The sequence below is a fragment of the Sapajus apella genome, unplaced genomic scaffold (genome assembly GCF_009761245.1).
Source record: "Sapajus apella isolate SASKATOON/1434 unplaced genomic scaffold, GSC_monkey_1.0 scaffold23, whole genome shotgun sequence".
NCBI classification, from domain to species: domain Eukaryota; kingdom Metazoa; phylum Chordata; class Mammalia; order Primates; family Cebidae; genus Sapajus; species Sapajus apella.
This window is the reverse complement of record NW_022436963.1, coordinates 2,096,120-2,118,330: the sequence shown is the minus strand read 5'-3', so window position 1 is coordinate 2,118,330 and position 22,211 is coordinate 2,096,120. Positions and strand designations below refer to the sequence as shown.

Here is a 22,211-nt window from a genome sequence, read left to right as displayed (position 1 = left end):
CATTACTACAGCAGGATAGCCCTGATGGGGTATAAGGAAGGACTTCCCCATTGCACTCAGCTTTGGCTTGTGGAGGCAGTGAGTTCTTGAGGTAGGGGTGGGCCAGCCGCCTACTCAAAGTTGGAGAAGGCTGTAAACGAGGGGCAACCCTTATCTGCAACCTACTTCCTGTTTGGCCATTGGAGTCCACCTTGAGGTTAGGGAGGCCTGACAGCCGAGGGGACAGGACCATGGCTCTGGAGCCATACTTGACTGGGTTCAGATTCTGGTTCAGCAGTGTGGTCTCAGGCAAGTTGCACCATCTCCACAGGCCTCAGAGTGTTCATCATGAAGTGGGCATGAACTGGCCTGTGCCTGACCCAGGTACCATTACTGTGGTGGAAATCTCACGGAGCGTCCAGCATGCAGGCGCTCCGCGTCAGCGCTGCCTTTCCCTGGTGCTTGCCTGCCTGCTGAAGTGGAGGCCCCTTTCCCAGCCCTGTCCTCCAGCCTCTCCTACTGCAGAGGGAGGTGGTCAGGGCAGGAGGAAGATGTTCTAGTAAATGTATCCCCAAGTGTTTCCCAAAGACTCTTCTTGCCCAGGCTCCAAACCAAACTCTGTAGAAAGCTTGATGATGGGACTAGGCTGCAGCCCCAGCCTAAGGTGAGGCTTGGTAAAGCGTGGTGAGAACTGTGGCTTTGAGAAGAGGGTGGGGGAAATCTAGGAAGGCTTCCTGGCAGAGGTGACTTGGCCAGGTAGAGGAGAACAAAGGCCAGAGAACAAAGCTGGTGGCCCTGATGGGTTGAGTTCTGTCTTCGCTTAGCCTCTCCTCTGTACCTGGGATGTTCTTGGGGGCATGTGAGCTCCTGCAGAGGACCTTGAGGGAAGTCTCTGTCTTCCTCAAAGCAGGAGGCCATGTTGAGGACGCACACAGAGGACAGCTATTTGTGGCTTAGCAAGGATTTGACTCATGCTGCGGGGTGGGGAAGATGCGCAGGAGGGGAGATGGGGATGTGTGAGTCAGAATCTGACCAGAATGGTTGGTGACACATGGACAGGGTCTGTCCTGCCACCTCTGGTCCAGCTTCAGCTCCTGGTGTGGGGCAGGAACAGAACACTGTAGCTCCTGGGTTCCTCCCTGATGCACCTGGTGACCTCCACAGGTGTCTCAACTCTGCTGTGCTCTCTGAGATGAGGCCTGGGTGTGGCTGCTGGGCACATAGGGAATGCAGCAGTGTTCACCTCCTGAGAGCCACTCACGCTGAGCCTCAGCTTACCCATTTGTGAAATGGGCTTGATTGGGACTTATGTTCCCATTGTTCCTGACTACCTGGGGGATATGCTGGGGAGAGGAGGTGTTCCAGACCCCAAAATGCCTGTAGTCTGTGTCAGTGGCTGGGGTGGGTGGTTCCAGGCCTGGGGAACCCTGGATCCACCTCTTGGATTCCTGTCCCCATGCCCCTGGCCTGGACCCTTTGCCTTTCCCCTGGGATGCCCGGACTAGTTTATTGGCGCCTCTCGCTGATTGCTATATCCCAGCTCTAGACTTCTGGGAGATTCGCAAAACACTGATACCTGGTGCTGGCACCTTGGTGATCCCTGAGCCTCAGTTACCAGGGCAGTTGCTGGTTTTACCCCAGACCTCAAGAAAGACCCTCAACCCCTGCATAGTGAGCTATAAGTCACTGTTACCGTGTGTGGCTGCCTGTCTCTGTATCCTAGGAGTTTCTAGTAGAGTTCAAAACACAGGAATAAACGGAATTCTGGGTGATGGGGGCTGCTGAGGCCCCTATGGGCCCCAAATCCAGATGCTTCAAAGCATCCTTGTTTGTAATGATTATTTACTCAATACGGAGTCATGTTTTACAGCACTACCTCCTAAAATACATTTATATTTGTAACTACCTTACCAGTTACATATTGGGGCTCCACACAGGATTTGGTTGGAAAAATAAAAGGTGAATGACCTTGCTGCCAGAGCAGTTTGAAAACCACCAGGATGGCCCAGTTCTGTCAGTCCACAGATGGGAAACCAAGCCACAGACAGGGGAAAGGGTGAGCCTGCGCAGAGCCCATGGACTCTGGCCCCGGGAACTGGAGCCCAAGTGTCCAGGAGAGAGCTCCATGGGGTGGGTGAAGGTTTTGGGTGGCCAGTGTCTGGGGACGGGGTGTCAGAGATAGGGTGGAGGACAGCCCAGGCCTGGGTACCTCTTCCTCAGCACTTTCTTCTTGCTTCCTGGAAGAAGTGGCTGCTCCAGCTCCAGGCCCTTCTGGGAGAGCCATGAATTATGCACGGAAGCCACAGGCCTGGGCAGGCCCATCATACACAAGCCTTAATAATTCATATGGAAAGGAGCCAGGGGAAGGGAGGGCCTCCTGGGCCAGCCCTGGGGCAGCCACCATGCTGCCAACCTCTCCACGGCCTCCCCCTGCCCACCCCGCCTGCCTACCCCGTGGCTGGCCACACACTAGCTAGGCAAGAGGACTGGGAGGTCAGCAGGACTCTGGGGAGGTGTATTCACTCAGCAAATGACCTGTTGTTCCAGGCTGGAGAGCAGGAGCCTCCTGGCTCAGGGCTCACAGCCCAAGGCAGAGGCGAACAGTGAGAGGGAGGATGTCTGATGGAATACTAGCCAAAAGAATCACCCCAGGAGGGGACATGGAGATCAGTGCTGCTGGGAGGTGCAGTTTCAAATGGAGGGGCAAGGGGGCCTTCATGGAGCAGTTGATGTGTGGAGACTGGAAGGAGGTGAGAGGCCCTTGAACTTCTGAGGACTGTTTCAAGCAGAGGGAACAGCATGTGCCGAGGCCTGTGCAGGGACTGCAGGGGCATGTTCAGGCCACACCAAGGGGCGAGGTCAGGGGGTGCGGCTACTGGAGATGCAGCCACTGGATGTGGGCTTTCCCCTAGTGTGATGGAGTTGACAGGGGAGGGACATGACAGCAGGGCACTCCAGCTGTGTGTAGAAGGGGACAGACTGGGGAGGTGGGTGCTAGCCAGAAGCTGGAGGCCAGTGAGTGAGCTGCAGCTGCAGCGGTGCAGGAACCCTGATGGGCGCCTGGCCAGGCTGGGGCCAGGGAGACGGTCGGCAGTGGGTGGATTCAGGCACATTGCAAAGGTGTAGCACTTGCTGATGGACTGGATGTGGATGTGAGAGAAAGTGCATCCTGGGTCACCCCAAGGCTTTGACCTGGACCCAGGGAGCTGCCATCAGCAGAGGCAAGGAGTGGGGAGAAGAGGTGGAGACGGTCCCAAGGGAGGTCAGGATCTTGTTTCAGACACTTTCAGTTTCAGAGGCCCCTTAGCCACACTGGCAGCTGGGCATTGAAGATTGGTGTTCCAAGTTGAGGTATGTGCAGCCTGAGTGGCGTGTGTGAGCTTTGTGACTTGGAGCACATCACTCAGTTTCCCTGTGCCTCAGTTTCCCTCTGAGGATTTCAGATAGTGATCTGGCTGCTGTGCAGATGAACTAAGGCAGTGCAGTGAGATCCCTGGCCTGTCACTGGCTCAGGCCTGAGGCAGCGAGGGCCCCATCAGCGCCCTTGAGGTATGGATCCCTAAATGGCCCATGGAGGCCTCAGGCTACCCCTCCCTGGTTAGAGAGGGAAACTGAGACCTGCAGAGGCCAAGAAGCAGAGCTGAATGGGCCGCCTGAGCACTCCCATTCCTAGGTAGTGCTGCTCCCTGGCTCCAGGCTGTGCTGCTTCCCTCGGCTCCCCACAACCCAGCAGGGCTACTGTGAGTAAACATTGGGCTGGACCTGGTGCCCTAATTAATGCCGGATGATGGCTCACCGTAAGCCTGAGGGGGAGGCACAGGGTGCTGCCTCCTAGCCAAGCAGCAATTAGAAGGAAAAGCTCTTTCTCAGCAAAGAAAGGGAAGGGATAGCCCCGTAATTAATAACCTCATGAAGGAGCAGGAAGTATCTGGACAGGGTCCCAAGGCACATGTGGTCAAGGCAGATGGCTTTGGACCAATTCATGCTTGGGCAACACCTGCCCCTCCCCAGCTCCTCAGGGTCTCCAAGGTCCCCGTGCAAACTTTGCTCCTGTGTGCATGGAATGAGTGGGTGAGATGGGGATGGTGCTCCTGGAGGCATCATGCTGCTCTTTCTGGGGTCCTTTCAACTGAATCACAAATAGATTGAAGATGGGTCTATGGCCATACCACCCTGAATGTGCCTGATCTCATCTGATTTCGGAAACTAAGCAGGGTTGGGCCTGGCTGGTACTTGGATGCGAGATGGGCCAGCCCCCTTTGAGTTCTGTCCTTCAGTTTACCAACTTGTAAAGTGGTGGGTGGCTAGCTGGGGAGCTTTACTCTACCATGAATCAGCTGAGCAAGCATGCTTCCCTCTCACTCTGGCCTCAGTTTCCCCTCTGTAGTCTATGTAGTGTGAGGCCAGTGCTAATTGGCCCCCACATCTGAAGGCACTGTAATCTTGATAGCCTGGAATTGTGTGGCCCAGGTGGCCTCGGGAGAGTGAGTGACCTCGGCTAGACTGTTGCCTTCTGCCAGCCCTGTCATTCTTGGGAGGCCCTGCCCTGGGCTTTGAGCCCCCAAAGCTGCTAAAACCTGAGAGCTTTCTCTCTTGCGTGGACAAGCAGGAAGGAAGGTCTGGTCACAGGAGGCCCTGCCCTTCCCCAGCTCCCTGGACAAGGCACCTCACCAGGTCTCTGCTGCATTGGGTTTCTAGGGGCAGTGCAGGGAGGGGCTGCAGCCCACCTGGAGGCCACAATCTAAGGAGGAGGTGCAGCCATCCCACACTTAGGGAGCTGCAGGCTTGAGGAGGGAGCCTGGACTGTGGTGAGAGCAGTCCCGCCTTCCGGATGGGCCTGTGTGCCATGAGTGTGTAGGGCAGCCATCGCTACTAACGTGGGGCTGTGGTGTCCACTTACCTCCTCTTTGGGCCCTTGGAGGTCCACGGAATGGTGAACTGTATCTCTGTTTTCCAAATGTGGAAATGGAAGCCTAACAGGAAAGTTCTAGTTGAAGGTCTTGCAAGAACCAGGGCTGGATCTGGGCACTTAGTCCAGATACACAGGGACATCCACCCGAGTGGTCAGAGAGGACTCCCCAGGGGAGGTGGCCCAGGAGATGCCACCATCTGGGAGTTCATCCCTGAGCTTCCCGCTGTTTGCAGCAGGGCGAGTGCCTAAGGGAGGGACCAGCCTTGTTCCAAGCCCTGCTTCAGCTGCCTTCTGAGCTTGGAGTGACACCTTCTCCAGGCTGGGATTGGGGAATGGCCTGCTTGCCTCCCCACCCTGTCTGTCTTTCCCCTTCGGAAGAATGCAAAGGTGCTGAGGTGGGAGGTAGCAGGCCAGTGGAAATAACCAGAATAATTAAGTAGCACTTTATATTTTATAGTGTTTTTTTTTTTTTTGAGACGGAGTTTCGCTCTTGTTACCCAGGCTGGAGTGCAATGGTGCAATCTCGGCTCGGCGCAATCTCGGCTCACCGCAACCTCCGCCTCCTGGGTTCAGGCAATTCTCCTGCCTCAGCCTCCTGAGTAGCTGGGATTACAGGCACGTGCCACCATGCCCAGCTAATGTTTTTTGTATTTTTAGTAGAGACGGGGTTTCACCATGTTGACCAGGATGGTCTTGATCTCTTGACCTTGTGATCCACCTGCCTCGGCCTCCCAAAGTGCTGGGATTACAGGCTTGAGCCACCGCGCCCGGCCTAGTTTTTGTTTTTTGAGACAGTTTTGCTCCATCACCCAGGCTGGAATACAGTGACACGGCCTCGGCTCACTGCAGCGTTGACCTCCCAGGCTCAGCGATCCTCCAACCTCAGCCTATCGGGTAGCTGGGACTATAGGCATGTAACACCACATTCAGCCAATTTTTGTATTTTTTTGTAGAGACAGTGTTTCACCATGTTGCCCAGGCTGGTATCAAACTCCTGGGCTCAAGCAAACTGCTCACCTCAGCCTCCCCAAATCCTGGGATTACAGGAGTGAGCCACCATGCCCAGCCTGCACTTTAAATTGTTGCCTTCCCCAGAGCTGGGAGAATAATTGGCCAGCCTGTCACGAGTAAAGCAAGAGACCTGGGGCACTGCCATTGCCAAGTGTGCTTCACCATGTACTTGGCAGCAGTGGCCTTTGCTGTGCCTGTTCCCTCACACTTCTCACCTGCCCCAGCCTCATCTTGTCCTGTCATCCACCGCTCCTGCTTCCCCTACTGCCCCACTGCAGTACGCACCCCTCACTCCCTCATGCAGTGGCTGACCTGCCAAGCTGAAGGGAAGGCTGCAGACTGATTATAGGTGCCCAGTGGAACAAACACGGTCGATCCAGACTGGCCATCTGGGAGAGGCAGCAGGGCTTTGATGACAGAAATGCCTCCATGTGAGTGGTGAGAAGGCCCACAGAGGCAGAGCTCGGGTGTTCCGAGCCCCTCCTCCCTATGAGGGCTTGACCTTTCTGGGCCTGCCCCTGTCTGCTCTTGAACAGAGCCCCTCCCCCATCCTTTCTTGCCCCTCGGCTGGGTCCAGCCGCCCACACCCACCCGTGCCCTCTGAGGGTGAACCTGCTGTGTCACCTGTCTCTGGTTTTTTGATTTGTTTAATTATAGATGAGTTTTCTGCATAATTTATTCCAAAAGCCTGGATTATACTGTACAATTAAATCACATTCTGATCAACAACTTCACATATAAAATTAACAACTGGCAACAGTTTAATCTATGCTGCTGCATCTGCACACGGACTCCTCTCCCCTTTCTCCCCTCCCCTCCTCCCCTTTCCTCCCTTCCCCCCCTTCCCTGCTTCCTTTTTACCCTCCCCCTCCCCTGAGCATTTGCAGCTGCCCCTGGGCGGGAGGGCCCCCACCTGAATGTGTTGCAGTTCGACCTGGGGCCTCCCCAGCCTTCAAGCTGGGGTCTCAATGGTCCTGTCTGCTAAGGGGGTCCTCAGCTGCAGCTCCTTACTCCACCTACAGATGATGTCACTCCCTGGCTTGATAGTGACATCCGCTGACTCCTCTTGGTTCTGAACCCTGGAAACCAAGGCCTGGCATCCTGCAATACTGGGTGTCATCTTTCCTGCAGAGCTGCCTCAGCCTGCCAGGCCTTTTCCGCAGCGCCCCTCCCCACAAGCCTCCCCACCCCCCACACAATTTTTCATCGAAGATGTCCTAAGCCCTCAATAAGTCTTTAGATCTTCGAGGAGGAGCTGTATTGCATGAGCTACTAGCCCTCAGGGGACTGCCCAGTAAAAACCTGTGGATTTGCCCATTAAAACTATTCAGCCAGTCATTATTACCCCCATTTACAGATGGAAAAGCTGAGGTTCTGAGGGTCAGAACTATCCAAGGTCACGCAGCAGCAGAAGTGCCTTTTCCCTGAGGCTTCCCAAAGGCTGCAATATCCTGGAAAGATGGGGTCATGGAACAGATGGAGTCAGGACAGGTGTCCTTCTCTCTAAGTATGTGATCCTGTACTCATCCTTGCCAGGGGCTTCAATTTTCTTGTCTGGGAAATGGAGCTACAATGTGTTCACTTCCCTAGGGTCGGGCACATTGAAGGACGTGACTCAGTCCCTAGTCTCTTGTGCCCACGCCAGTCATTAAGCCACTGCAGCACCTAGATGCCTGCATCTCCTCCTGGCCACTCTCCCCTCACTGCCTTGTTAATTTGGCACTTAGAAGCACTTAGGGATAAGCAGTGTCATCTCAATGAAAAGCATGGAAAATTACAAGGATGTGGGGAGCCAGCAGGTGCACCTCCCTGTTGGGTGTGGGGCCTGTGGGCAACACTGTCTGGTCAGGGAGGCATTGGCTGAGCCGGGTGCTTGATTCCAAGCAGAGGGAAGTCTGGGCAGGATTTGATCAGCTTACCTTTGACCCAGTGCAGGTAGAGATTCCCATGCATCCCTTGTGTTTCCAAGGCCCCCGCCCTTCTGCTGGAGTGAGTACGATTGACTGGCCAGGGTTGGACCTGGTTTGGTGGGTAGCTTCTCAGCCTCCAGGCAGGAACAGTGCGGGTGCATAGTCAACTCCTTGCCCCCTCAGTGCCTTTGTGTCACCCTTTGGAGCTGGCACTGGGACACTGGTCAAGTCCTAGAACCCACAGTCACATCTCTGTGACAATGGAATGAATTATCTATCATTTTCTTTTTAACTCTGGGATACACATATTGCCTCCTAATTGGGTTTGGTTTAAGTGAATAATCACAGTAACTTGTTTTCCCTGGCACTGTGCTGATGGGCAATATGCTAGGGCCTGGGGCCTGCCCAGCAGGTCCAGGATGCCAGGCAAAGGGTTGGAGCCACCCCTAGACCTTGGGAGGACATGTGTGTGGCATGCTGTTCCATAGCAGGCCAGTTCCTGCAGCCCATAGAAGAGTCTAGAGCTACTCCGCCTCGGGGTGGGAGTGAGGAAACTGTGTGTAAGAGAGAGACAGAGAGGGAGGGAGAGCGAGCGTGTATGTCTTGGGGAAGAATTGGACTTTATCCTGAGACTTGGCTCTTCTAAAAATTATTTTAGTGTTGAAATAGCCTTTTTAGATGAAAAGATGATGATTATAATAATAATGTGTTGTCTGGGCAAAATAAAACTTGGCATCCATGTCTCTTCTCCCAATTAATTTTCTTTTACTTATCTGTGAAATCCTGGAAGCAGAGACCTATAGACATACTAAGAGTCAATAGTCTGGGGTGGAATCAGTGATGTGCTGGTAAATGTTTACAGTGTACTCTCCAGGGGGAAAAACATGGCTTCTAGCATTAGCAAATTCCTGCGGTGTAAATATTCCCACCATGACCTATTTCAAGCTCCCCAGGTGATGGTACCGAGTGCAGAGTTGGAAGGAGGTGCACAGAATCTGCTTTTGTGAGTCAGCTCTTGTGGCTCCATCACAGTTCTGGGGAAAGTCCTGTGTTCACTACTTCCTGGATAGGTGACCTTGGGCAGATCAGTTAAACCCCCAAGCCTCAGTTTCCTTATCTGTAAGGTGAGATGATAGTGTTTGCTTCTTTGTGAGGACTGAAGCAAGAAAGCAGGTGACATGGTGGCACCGCACCTTGTACATAGTGGATGCCCTTGCACATATGAGTCCCAGGAAGGACTGATTGGCATTTTATCCTCTACACCAATCAGTGGCTGAGGTGAGGGTCAGGGCCAGGGCAGAGCTAATGGTTCCCTTCAGGGATCAGATCCTCACTCTGCCCATTTGCCCCCTGCCTGACTGACTGTGATAGCCCATCCCAACGTTAGTCCCCAGGGCTCCATCTCAGGAACACAAAGGACCCACCGGCTGGGTTGTCCACCCACAGCCAGGCCCAAGAGATGAGTGCCCGATGAACGGGGCCAGGGGTCATGCAAGCTCTCGATTCTCTGCTGCCCTTTGCCCTCCCCAGGCTGGTAGCTGAGGCCTGCTTGCCCTTCTTAGCCCAGCCTGCAGCCTGGCCTCCACACACACTCAGGGTTAGATTTTCCCCTGTGGTGGGGAGCAGAGGAGGGAATCAGGCCATGGCTCAGCCAGCAACAAGCCGAAGCTAATACCTCTTTCTTTTGATGTTGATTTTTTTTTTCCATCATGGTCCTGACATTCAGCTTGGCAAATTGCAATTAGTGATCTGCCTGCCTCCTGCTCTGAGTTCCCATGCCAACCGACCCAGGCACATACACCACAGTGGCATGGACCCAGCCCCCTAGCCACAGGCCTGAGGTGGGAGGCAGGGCAGGAGGCCAGGTGGAGGCTTGGGCTCTTCTGACCCTTGGAGCCAGAACAGTCCTGGCCCAAGTGTCGCTGGGGAAGGCAGCAGGCCTAGGGAGTTGGGGCCAGATGCAATCTCCTGGACCCCAGGGCTTCCAGGGTACCTCCAGAGGCTGGGGGACTGGCATCACCCTGCCCCTGCTCCACGCTGTGGGCTGTGTTTGACCCATGGCTTTTTTAAATCTTCATGGTAATTTTTCTGTGCACTCTTCCTGGAAAGGCCTTGGTTTGTAAAATGGGAGTGTGTCAAGTGTGACAGAGAAATTGAGATGCCTTTTCAGATGCATGAGGGCAAAGAGCACCTTTGTGGTTCTGTGTGGTTCTCTCCGGCTGGCCTCTGGCAAGGTCTGGTGTGGTTTTGCTCACCTCATCCGGCTCTGCCTAAGGGAGTGGGTCACGCATCTGAACCCAGGCAAGCCTCGCCCCAGACACTTTCCCTCTTGTCAGAAGGAATAGGGTCTGAGAATAGAGGGCCATGTGACCAACTGTCCGTCCTGTCCACTCACAAAGATCCCCATGCAATGAGTGCCCTTGCCTTACCTATTCTCATGTGTTCTTATAACACCCTGAGAGGTGGCCCCATATTATCCCTGTGAGAAGGAAGCTGAGATGCAAATGGGTTAAAACGATCCCAGAGTGGTACCAGTGTGAGGGAGACCTGTGCAGGCTGTGGCTCAGGTAGACTGTGGGGCAGGATGGTCTGCAGTGGACCCATGAGTCTCGGATAGGCATCTGTCTACCAGGGTATTGAACAGGCAAGGGCTGCCTGAACTGGAACTCTCCACGTCCACTGCTCAGGTGAGACCTAGAGGGGCAGGGACCTGCCAGTTACGCAATGACTTGGTAACAGCAGTGTTCCCTCCCCTTCCCCAGGCCCCACCTGGCCTTGGGAACAGATGGCTTCAAGATCCAGCAGACCTCACCCCCTGAGGCTCCCTCGTGTCCCCCTCCTCCCTAGTGTCCAGAAGTCCCCATGTTCAGAGCAGCTACATCAAGGGCTGGCTCTTCACAATGAACAGTGGCCTCGCTGCAGGCTTCTCCGAGCCTCTGAACTCCCTCAGCACATCCACAATGCAGTCTTCTCTCCTCCCTGCCACCCCACAGTGCATGAGGAGAGCCTGGGCCACCGGGTCTGGACTTCAAAGGGGAATCGCAGGCGCTTGCTGGTTCCTTGCTGTGGTTCCTCCTCTAGTGAAAATTAGGGTGTAAGTGGATGACTGCCCCTGGTGCCCCCGGGTGGCTGGGGCGGGGCTGTGCCAGCTCCAGGTGGGCCCTCCTGATGCCTCTCTCCTCTCTCTGCATGCAGGATGCAGCACTGGGCCCGGCGCCTGGAGCAGGAGGTTGACGGCGTGATGCGGATTTTTGGAGGTGTCCAGCAGCTCCGTGAGGTGAGTCCGGTGCCACTTGCTGTCTCTTCCAAGGGAAGGGGGAAAGCTTCAGAAATAAAGAGTGAGGAAGATTGGGTTTAATGGATGTCCTGGTGTGGTGGGACCTGGTGGGACCTGCTGGGCCCAGGGTGGTGGGGAAGGTGGGGACATGACTGAAGAGCAGCACTCCTCCAGGGCCTGGCCTGCTCTTCCTGAGGTCATGGCCAGAGCAGTGACCCAGCTTGGATGCGACCCTGTTGCCGAGAGGGATTTGGGGCTTTTGGGGCTTTCAGGAGGGAGAGGTCTGTGTCTGAGGCACACCTGGGATGGGAGCTCAGGCCCAGGAGGGACCAGTGGATGCGGGGGGTGCATGGGAGCCGAAGGGATCCAGGAAATGACGGGGTGGCCGGCCCACGCCAGACCGAAAGCGGTGCCTGAGGTGCTGTAGCAGGAAACAGTGGAAATCCCATGCCTGGTGAGATGAGGGATCCAGGTGCGGGAGGGGTGATTGATTAGGCACCAGCCACCACATCCATCCTGGGAGATTATGTTAATGTTTGAAATAGTGATGTGAAGAGCAGGCCATCCGTCACCCCCGGAAGCTGCAAAATGTGCTGCTGTCAGGCCCCGGGCTCCTGAGCCATTGCTCTCTATGTGGAGATGCAGCGCATTGGAGGGCCGAGCTCTTGGAGTGACAGGGCTGCGACTCCCGGGGTACGTGCACTCTTCGAGGATCTTGTTGCCGGAGGCTTGGGCCAGGAGGTGCTGACCAGAACCAAGCAGGGGATTAAATGGGGGTCTCCCACTGAGAACTGCAGAGTAAACCGGCCTACTATGGCTGGTTCAGTCGGGAGTCCAGGTCCAGGGTTTGGGAATTATATACCCACTGTGTTCCTGTTGTCCCTGTTGGTCAGGGCCAGGGTCAGCAGATGTGGGACAGGGACCATGGGGATTGTCCAGAGTCCCTTCCTCATGCTTAGCTTATAGCTGGTACGCAGGAAGTGGGCTTGGCAGCCAGTGTGTTGACATTGGGTGTGGATGTAGGACCTCTGGCACAGGCTGGGGCAGATCAGGGGTGGCTAAGGACGTGGCAACGCTGTGGGGAGGGAGAGTCCAGGTCCTGGAGGTCTGTGTCCTCCCCGTCAGTGGCCTAGCGACACTCAACATCCCTTTCCTGGTTGCTAGGCTTGGATCTCAGTAGCCCCCATCACACTCTCTTCCTGTGAACTCTCAATGACTCAGCCGCACTTGGAGGCCGGCAGAGCTTTCCAGAGACAGTGCTGTAGGAAAAACTGTTCCGGAACAGGACTCAATTTAGGCTCAGGAATAGCACCCAACACTAACCAGCCTCCAAGCAGCCACTGCCAAGGATAGCTGTGTGGGCTAATGAAGGAATGATAGCTCCGTGATGTATACATCCAGCACCTTTCCAAGTTTCGTATCAGGACGTAAGCTATACCCCACATCAGGAGTTAACTGTAGCCCTCCGGTCAAGAATCCTTCATACTTCGAACCTTCTGCTTGAGGATGTTTATTTTATACTTATGGGCAACTCGGGCTCTGAATATCTGGCAATGAGAAAATAATGTACACACATCAAGCGTGAGGTCTGCCTGGACCAGTGAGCTTGCTGGATTGTGAGAACCAGAGATGGAATCCCAGCTCAGCGTACCCATCGTGTGCCCCTGGGTGAGCCCTGGATCCTCTCCGATCTGCATTCTTGACCCCTGACACAGCTGGGAAGTCTGACTGGAGGATGAAGTGGTTAAAATAGCAATGGACAGGCTGATACAGATATGCCCGTTTTTGGAAATCAAATTTGAGTTTCCCTTATTGGTCGTTTTCACTCCCAGGGATCATTTACCTTCCTTTCTGATGGGACTTGAAAGATTCCAGACACTTTCATCAGTGAGCCTGTCTCCCCCACCCCCTCCTGCCCAGCAATCACCAAGGTGGTCGTGCTGCTGGCTTGTAGCAGAGCTGGGGCGTGGACCCTGGGCTCCTGACTCCTGTTCAGGGTGCAGTCCTGGCTCTGGCTCTATTTCCCCTCTTGGTAGGGTGGACAAGATGAGCCTGGGGCAGTAGGGAGCTGGGCCAGAGCAGGGCCATGCTCAGCGTGGCAGACAGGCATGCAGAGAAGTGCTGACCTGGCGTCCCCGGCTCTTCCTGGCACTCTGGTGGAGTGCCTCTGCCTGCTGATGGCTGCCAGCTCTCCAACGGCAATCTGTCCTGCTCTAGTTTTCCTCATCTGGTTCCTCAGCCTCTTACTTCCTGCCGATAGCTATGGGTCTGTTTCTTGGCACAGAGCACTCTGGTGAGGTGGGTGTGGGGTTTGGGGCGCAAGGCGTAGAGTTCTAGAGGAAGAGGGCAACCCTGTGGGATTGCTCCCTAGCCCCTCACGACTCACCCCGGACCCTGACTGAGCCACCATTGCTCTCCAAATGCACACAAAGATGGTCCATGTACCCAGCCCATGGCTGGCTCTGACAGGTCAGGAAGATGCTTGGAGCAGAGCCCTGACCCAGCTGTGATGCTGCTGCAAACCCTGGCACCAGCCCTGCCAAGCTGGCAGCCTTGGCCCCACTGGGGCTGCCCTTCCTCAGCCCTCCTTGATCTGATTTTGAGTTGCCCCCCAAACGGCTGGGGTGATCCTGGCATCCAGGCCCCTTGGCCTTTTTCCCTTTGAAGGCTGCCCAGCCTGCGTGCCCCCATCCTAGAGGCTGCCCTACACCCAGTAGCTCGGAGCCACGAGGGCTGGAAGCTGCCAGAGTGCAGAAACTGCAGACAGTAGCATTTGGGAATGTTTTCCTTGCCTTGGCACTTTCCTCCTCCTGACCTCACCATAACCCCCATGGGGGCATGGCTGGGTGCAGACTGGCCCATCTGCAGGTTGAAAACTATGGCATACTTCTGTGGCATGCGGGCACTCCCTGTGAAGACCCCATTTCACTTCTTCATCTAATACCACAGCTAGTGCATAGCTGGAGCTCTCCTTGTGGCCTGGTGCTCACGTGCTGGTCCCCTCCCCATGCTTGGCCAGACACCCTGAGCCGAATCCTCCTGGGTTCCCCAGCCCAACTCCCGCCAGCCATGGCCCACTCTTGGCCTGAATAGGCCACAAAACTATGGACCCTATGTTTTTCCTCCCCTGCAGAGCCCCTGGGGCCTGAGCAAGGTCTTTGAAGCCTACTTTCCACCCTCCCTCGTCAGCACCATATTGTCCCATCCTGGGGGAGAGCAGAGTGCATATGCTTGGGCTCTGAGCTCCCTTACATAATGAGGTTGATCAGGATGAATAATTCATCAGGTGCCTGGGGGTGCATGGGGAATCGGTGTGGGGAGGATGTGGAGCTGGGACAGGTCTCCCCTCTCTGAAGCCCAGGTCACTCTGATGGGTACAGCCAGAAACCTACCTTCATCCGGCTAGGTGTTTAGGGTCCATGGGGAGCAACGCTGGGAACCTGGTGGGAAGGAAAGCAGGAGGGATTATAGTCAGACACAATGAAGAGATGGTTGGCTCCTGAGGCACGCCAGCCCTGGGATGCATTCCTGACCTCGGAGAGACACCTTCCTTGGAGGATCACCAGAAGGAGGGAAGCTCCTCTGCCTGGAATTGGGGCTGAGGCTAGAGTTGCCTGGCCAGAGCTGGCCTAGGAGCAGGAACCTGGGGCAGCCATGTTCGGAGGCCACAGGCTACCCTCTGGGAAGGCTCAAGCCAATTCTGGACCCATGGAAGCCTTTCCCAGTCCTCATCAACCACTCATAGCTTGCCTGCCAGTCAGGGCAGAAATGGCATATGGTGCGACCCATATCCCGGCTGCCTCCACCCCTTGATGGCCTTAGCCCAGCTACATGCTGCTAGTTATTCCTGTGGTCCTATCATACAAATGGGAAAACTGAGGCCCTGGCTGCTGTTTCTACCAGTTAGTCCCGTCCTGGATCCCTGGCAGGCCAGCCCTGAGTGGTAGAGGGGAAGCTGGCTAGCAGAGGAGCCACCTGAGGTAGCCCCTCCCCTGGACTGCTGAACCTGTATTCATAGAGAAGGGGACCCTAGGACTTGGAAACCCCCAACCTGAGTCTTTTGTTCCGCTCTCCACTGCTGTGCTTCTCTGGACAGTCATGGTGATTCAAGTTGATGGTGTCTGTGTGTCCCCACTTCATACGGGTAGTCAGGAATGGCATTCTCCAACCAGTGGTGGCAGCACAGTCCTACTCCACCTTGTCTGCCCCTGGCCATCTCTGTGCCCCGTCTGCTCAGCACTCCACAGGAATGTGTAATTAATATTTGTGGAGTACCACAACTGGAGCTGGCTCCCAGCATGGACCAAAGCCTGGCCATGTCCAGGGCCCCTTTCCCAAGGGGTCATGGAGGTAAGACAGGGCCCCTCTGCAGGTGTGTTTGAGACAGGCCTCCTCTTGTCCCCTTCCACCCTCCTCCTCAGCTGGCACAGCCAACTTCAGAAACACATGCATACTCACACACTGACTCCTGGGGTGCTAGCTGAGGCTGCACTCTGGTTCCATCAAGGGAGGGTGCCCTCTGGGCATCTGGGCATCTCAAGTGGGGTTAGCAGTGCCTGAAAGTACCCGGGAACCTCAGAACCTTAGAGGGGCTGGAGCAGAAGAAGAAGAAGGTAGCCAGTGGGGAGGGGCGCCCAGAGGGCCAGGTAAGAGTGGAACAAGAAATTGTCACCCCCAGACCCCACAGAAGGTCCTTTCACCAGAGCACTGTGGTTCACATGTGCCCCCAGGACACAGGCATGCAGCTCCTTGGCCAGGTCCCCCACTGGCACAGGCTGTCACACTGACGCACTGAGTCAGGTGATGGGTGGAAAGTGCAGCACAGCCCCTCTGCAGGGCTCCTGCAGCCTTGGAGCCGGCATCTCAGGGCTCTGCACTTGCTCTTTGTGTAGCCTCCACCCCTCTACCCAGCCACCTCCTGGTGAGGCCCAGCGGCACCCTCCTCTCCTGGTGTAGATGATGGGGATATGGGGCGCATCAGGGTGGGGGGCGATGGGGAAGCGCGGGTGTGAAGTATGCCGCTGGATAGGGATTGCTGTCGCTTGCCTCCCTAAAAACCCACATATATTATTCTTTAATGGAAAGTTAATTGTCTTATTATTCCCTCCATATGGTCCTCTTGCTTGGCACCCAGCGGGGATGCGTGGGGCTAAAGGGGGGGGCTCCTGGGAGGGCGTCTGAGACGTGGTGAGGCCGCTGCTCGAGCATAATTGGGTAGAGAGAGGCAGATGCACAGCAGCCTGACCAAAGCCCTGCCTAGACCCCCTCTGTGTCCCCCCAACCCAGCCTGCTCTCTACCTCTTTCCTTCCCATGCCCTGACCTGGGGGCAGCCTCTTCTGGTACCCTCTACCCCCACCCACTGTAAAGTCTGGGAATGTTCTCTCCTAAGCACGGTGTGGGAGACACAGGATTGGATTGGGAGTGGCTGTTGCCCTCCTGGCCCCTCCAGCCCCCTCCCCCCCATACACACACACACACTGTTGTTGCTGGCAGCAGAAAATTCCATTTTTGAGAAGCTTTTCTAAAGCCATTTCATCCATGACAGGCGCTCTGGCCTGGGCCAGCTGACTGGCTTAGGTGGCCCATATCCTTCCACACACCCTCACCAGAGAGGGGCTGTGTGGTCAGGGGGACTGCCTGAGATGCCTGCCCCAGGGACCTGGCTTATGTTGGCCACCCCTTCTGTGGCACCAGCCACCTGGAGGCTCCCCCTCCCTAGTGGCTCCTCCAGTGCTGGTGAGGCTGGGCCAGGTATGGGTCCCCTTCTCAGCCCCTTGCTCCCTGCCAGGCCTCCTCTATTCCTGCCCCCTGGGATGAGGGTATCATGTCAGAACAGCCTAGAGCAGATGGAGATGTAGTGACAGGAAGGCCACAGAGAGGCCTGGGTGCACATGGGTGCCTGGCTTCTAGAGTCCGGGCAGGGCAGGGCTGGGGCAGGGAGCCCTGCTCTGCGGCATCTGGGATTCTGAGCAGCCTCAGCAGCCAGTTGCCCCCTAGGTTTCTATGGAGGCCATGGGGGTAGAAGGGCAGGTCTGTGGGAGCAGAATCTCTGGGTGGGATCAGCTGGTGGTGCAGTCATGGAGAGGGCCCCCAGCTTCCAGCTTGTGCCAACGGGTCACTACAGGCACATCCAAAATCCGTTCCCAGGAGATGGGGAACAGCTTGGAGTAGGAGAGAAGTGGTAGGAAAAGCTGTGGCTTCTGAAGGTAGGACCTGCCTGTGGTCGCACAGCTGAGGCCTGGCTGGATTTGGATTTGAATCTAGGGACTGTGCTGGGGCAGCAGCTGGATGGTGGGAGGTAGTGAAAGGATGAAGTGGACAGGAAGGGCAGGCACTGTGGGACCCGGAACATGTCCTGCCTCTCTGAGCCTTGGTTCCCTCACCTGCGAAATGGGGATCCAAACAGTCCTCTCTCACGGGGTATGTGAAGATCTCAGGGGAGCAGGAGCAAAGAATGGCTGCAGATAGAGCCCTGCATAAGTGTGGAGTGCTTTTGTACCACTCACCCACACAACCACTATCAATTGCCTGCCCTTCCAGAGGTTGATCATAGTTTAGAAAAGTTCACATGCCCAAGGTGTCCTCTCGGCTTAGTTCAGCCCAGGGGTTTAGAAATTGGTCCTCTCTTCTCTGCTGATTGTGACACCTTTTGGGGACATCTCCCTAAGATAGATACAGAGGCTACCAAGCTGGGGCAGAGCTTGAAAACACAGGGCCTGTGGACCAGGGAAGTGTAGGTGGTTTCTTTGGCCGGAAATCCAGGGAGCCAGCTTCAGAGACATTGCAGGAGAGGGGGTGGGTGGAGGCAAAAGGAGGGGCCCTATACCCTGGAAGACTGTGAGCCAGTTTCTCTAATCAGTCAACAAGTTGGCAACTTGTGTCTTAGGTCCCATGGACTTAGAAAAGGGAATGGACAGCTGGGTGTGGTGGCTCATGCCTGTAATCCCAGCACTTTGGGAGGCTGAGGTGGGCAAATAACTTGAGGCCAGGAATTCAAGACCAGCCTGGCACACATAGCAAAACCCCGTCTCTACTAAAAATAGAAAAATTAGCTAGGCATGGTGGTGGACACCTGTAATCCCAGCTACTCTGGAGGCTGAGGCAGGAGAATTGCTTGAACTTGAGAGGTAGAGGTTGAACTTGGGAGGTGGAGATTATAATGAGCAGAGTTTGCTCCACTGCACTCTACTCTGGGCAACAGAGTAAGATTCTGTCTCAAAGAGAGAGAGAGAGAGAGAGGATGGAGTGGAGTGGGGGGCCTGCAAAGCCAACCAGATCTGAGCTGTGCCTAGATGTTGGCATTGGGAATGGGGAGGTTAGTGGGTAAGAAAATAGTGGCCGAGGCCAGGGCTGAGGATCAGGGGTTCTTGAGGGTAGAATCTCTCAGGATCTCTGCAAGGTTCTCTGCCTGGGTTCTCTGTCCCTTGGTTTAAGTAAGAGACCATCTCAGTGGCCATGAGCAGAACCTCCCTAGGCAGACGGCACTGTTCTGCCTGGAAGATTTTAGTCACTAACCCTTGGCTTTGCTGCAGGGCCCTTCCCTGAAGTGAGGGTCACTCAATCCTTCCATCCTGGGAATTAGCAAGGTTTGTCTGTGAAACTTCCTAAAACCTTAAAAACACACACACACACACACACACACACACACACACACTCTCTCTCTCTCTCTCTCTCTCTCTCTCTCTCTCTCTCTCTCTCTCTTCTGATGAACTTGCTGGTTCTCTTCAGAGCCTTGCAGCAAGACGGCAGGGGGAGGTTAGCCTGGACTCAGCCCTTACATCTTGTTGAAGAGTGGCCAGGGTCTACTGTCAACCCGACTGGCCTCTGCATCCATCTCTGAAGAGGGACAGGCCTGCCGTGTCCAGAGCCAGAGGCTGTCCTGGATGTTGGAGGGTGGGAGATGGGGCTTGGGGATGGAGGGCTGCGTGGGTTTCATGCTCGCGCCCCCCCACCCCCGGGGACAGTTGAACCAATCTGCATTCCTCCCGCATCCTTCACTCCCTTTCATTGCTGGATCGGTGGTAGCCACAGGGACACTTGCTTCAGATTTGTGGAGCCCCAAGCACTTAGTGGAGGCAGAGAAGTAATTGGTTCTGACAAACCACAGCCGGCCCCAGAGGCGGCAGGAGCAGCATTTACCGCAACCAAGCAGGAAATGGAGGCTCAGTACGGCCTCCCTCCACCTTCTTCAAGTGTGTCTGCCCTCACCTTGTAGGTAGAGATTTTGTTTGAAGAAAGTTGCGGAGCCATAAACCTTTTCTCTTTCGTATATCTCTCTCCCAGCCCTGGGACCTGATGGTTCTGAACAGAGGCAGGCCTGCTCCATGGAGAGAGGGAGAGACTGAGGCAAGGGGTGGCTCCTGGGCAAACCCCCTTCTTGTCCTCTTTGGGTTCTCCTGAAGCAAGAAGCCGAGTGAGCGACCCTCAGGGCTTGAGTGCCTGACCTCAGTATGCAAGGATGTGGAGTCTGGATGGAGAGGCAGGCTATGCACACACACAGGCCTGCAGGTGGCGTACACGTGCCTGTGGGCTATACATGTCCATAGGTGCCCACAACGCTGGCACAGAGGAGGTGCCCAGCTAGTCACTATTCAGTAGATGAAGAAGCAAAGTGGCAGGCCTCTGAGCACTGAAAAGGGACAGATCTGGACTCTGACTCTGTTCCATTCAGCCTTGGAAACCGTCCGCCCCCATGGAGAAACTGAGACTATTGCATCAGAGTTGACTGAGCCTTGATGCCAGATGCCCTTGGAGAGGTAGCAAGCATGGGGCCAGTGGTGTCTGATACATGCTGCTGCCTTCAGCTTTTGCATCTTTCAGGTACAGATTGAAGATGGGGGTTGCCAGGAATCTTTGGCAGGCCCAATCTAGTGTTCCCATCATGTGAGGTACGGAGACCATGGCCAGAAGGCAGGGTCATGCCCAGGCTCTCCAGGAGTCCACCTGAACGGAGGTGGTCAGACTGGAAAGGCAGCTAGCCCTGGTGATTCTTGGTCCCGTGATCCACTGTAGACCGAATTCCTGACCTGCCGAGGCTTGTGTGAGGGGGAACATGGGCTGATTGTGCTGCATGAGAGATGGGCAATGCTGCATGGGGAATGTAAGCGCACATGCCTGCACATAGAGAACAAGTGAACCCATGTACGTGAGTGCTATGAGTAACGTGAGCATTTGTGTGTCCACAGATGGAAGTGGTCATAGAAGTTGAGTGTGTGCATGTGTGTGTGCGCAAAGGCACGGTTCTGAGTGCTGCCTGTGGAGGTGTGAGCAGGCGCACATTAGTGTTGGGTGGGATTGTGAGGAGGCAGGTGCAGAGAGCTCTGTCACCCGAGGAGGCGAGAACTACTTAGCTGATTAATTAGCAAAGCTGAGAAATCTCGATTGTGGGTGAGGAGCACGCGCGTACACACACACACACAGTTCCCCCATGCATGGTGAGCATCCCTCCAGTCACTCCGCCTGACACTGCTCAGCAGCCCTGTGTGGGAGCTGGCTGCCAGGTGGTTGTGGGTGTACCCTGGGATGGGGCTGGACCAAACATTCCTACTGCAGAGATCACAGGTCTTGTGCAGGGCAGTTCTCGTCCCTGATCCAGTGCTCACAGAGGCTGGTGGTGAGGCCACCAAGGACCTTGTCCCCATTTCAGACATTTGCAGCCCACTCAGCCCCATTTCTCAGATGAGAGAGCTGTGGCTGTTAAGGAGCATGGAGCCAGAGCCTCCTTTCCAGGTCCTGGGCCTCCTGGGGAGGCGGTCATCCTCCAGAGTTTGCATACATGGTCAGGTGATTCTCTGGTATGCTTGGAAGAGTTACCTTCCAAAGCAGGGGGACCTGTCTGTCTTGGTTCCATTGGGCTTAGAGAAGAGCTGGTGTCCATCAGGGAGCTTTCTACAGTACAAGATAAGCCACTCCCACTTATAACCGCTAGATGCTGTCACAATCCTGCTTCCTCTACATGCTTTGTAGGCAGGCCCCGGGAGGCCTCATCCCGCAGAAGCCTTCTTAACACCTCCCTTAACCTGACCCTAGAAAGTGAGGTTCCCCCATGCTCCCCAACTCCCAGAGCCCCGGTGCGCCTCCCCCTCAGCATGAATCACTGTGATTTCGGCTGCCCGTTTCATATCCATCATTTGAGCACAGCTCCTGGGACCCTGATGGGGTCTGCTGAACTTGTACCTGAGTCTTAGAGTCTGGGTTTGTTGCTGGCTCCTGGCAGGCAGGCCTGTGCCCCTCAGAGACCCGTGGCCTACCAGTGCACTGCATTGTCGTGCAGGGAGACCCGGAAGCTGGGTCAAGTGGCAGCCACTTGCCTCTTGATCAGGAGCTGACAGAGGAGCCTTCATTATGCTCCATCTACCGGTGTGGAATAAATTGGTGTGCAGTGAATTTATTCCTTTTAAAGAGGGACTTTCACACCAGGGAAAACTTTTAAAAAGAACATTTATATAAAAAGCAATTACCGTGCCAGTAATTTGTATGTATTCTACCCCTTCCATCGCTGCCTTTGTGTTCAAATGTGGCCACCTCCTGGGCAGCTGCAGCCTGGCTCCCAGCCTCCTGACTACAACGTCCTGCCTGCTGGAGTGGCCTCCTCCTCTGGGAAGGGTCAGGATGCAGGGCCTAGGCCCAGCAGGGGCATAGACTCCAGGAGTTCAGCTGGGTGGATTTATGTTCAAGACAGGTGCTTTGGAAATTTCCTTCGGTGTGCATCTCTGTCCTGAAGTTGCTCCAGTCCCAGTCTCAGGGCTGGCACATCTTTCTGGGCCCTTCTTGGCAGCAGCCAAGCACTTACAGACACCTCCTTCCCAGCAGCCTCACAGCCCAGTTCGCTAGAGGAGGAGGCAGTGATGTGGGAGCAGGTATTTTCCCTCCTAGGAGCCACTAACGGGCACCCTGCTTCCCCAGCCATTATTGCTCTCACATTCGATGCATTATGTAAATTGTCTCCGTTGCTAAGTGGTAGAGGAGCCACTCAGGGGAAACGAGGGAACGGGCCTGGAGCCTTCTTGGGGGAAAGCAGGAGACTGGGCCCTGCAAACTCATCCTCTGCATCAAGGAGGGTCTGGCAGCCTCTCCTCTTAGACTAGGATCCCTGAGGCTGGCATACTGTCTCCCCCTCAG

General features: G+C 55.4%; 1 protein-coding gene across 9 annotated transcripts in view; it reads left to right on the top strand.

Moving 5' to 3' along the window:
- Nucleotides 1-22,211, top strand: part of CACNA2D2 (calcium voltage-gated channel auxiliary subunit alpha2delta 2) — a 139,987-nt gene that overhangs the window by 16,211 nt on the left and 101,565 nt on the right. For all 9 annotated transcript variants that reach the window (XM_032289981.1, XM_032289983.1, XM_032289975.1 and 6 more), the window contains exon 2: nucleotides 11,008-11,089. In XM_032289981.1, the coding sequence (XP_032145872.1) occupies nucleotides 11,008-11,089 (82 nt within the window). The remainder of the gene's footprint in view (nucleotides 1-11,007; nucleotides 11,090-22,211) is intronic.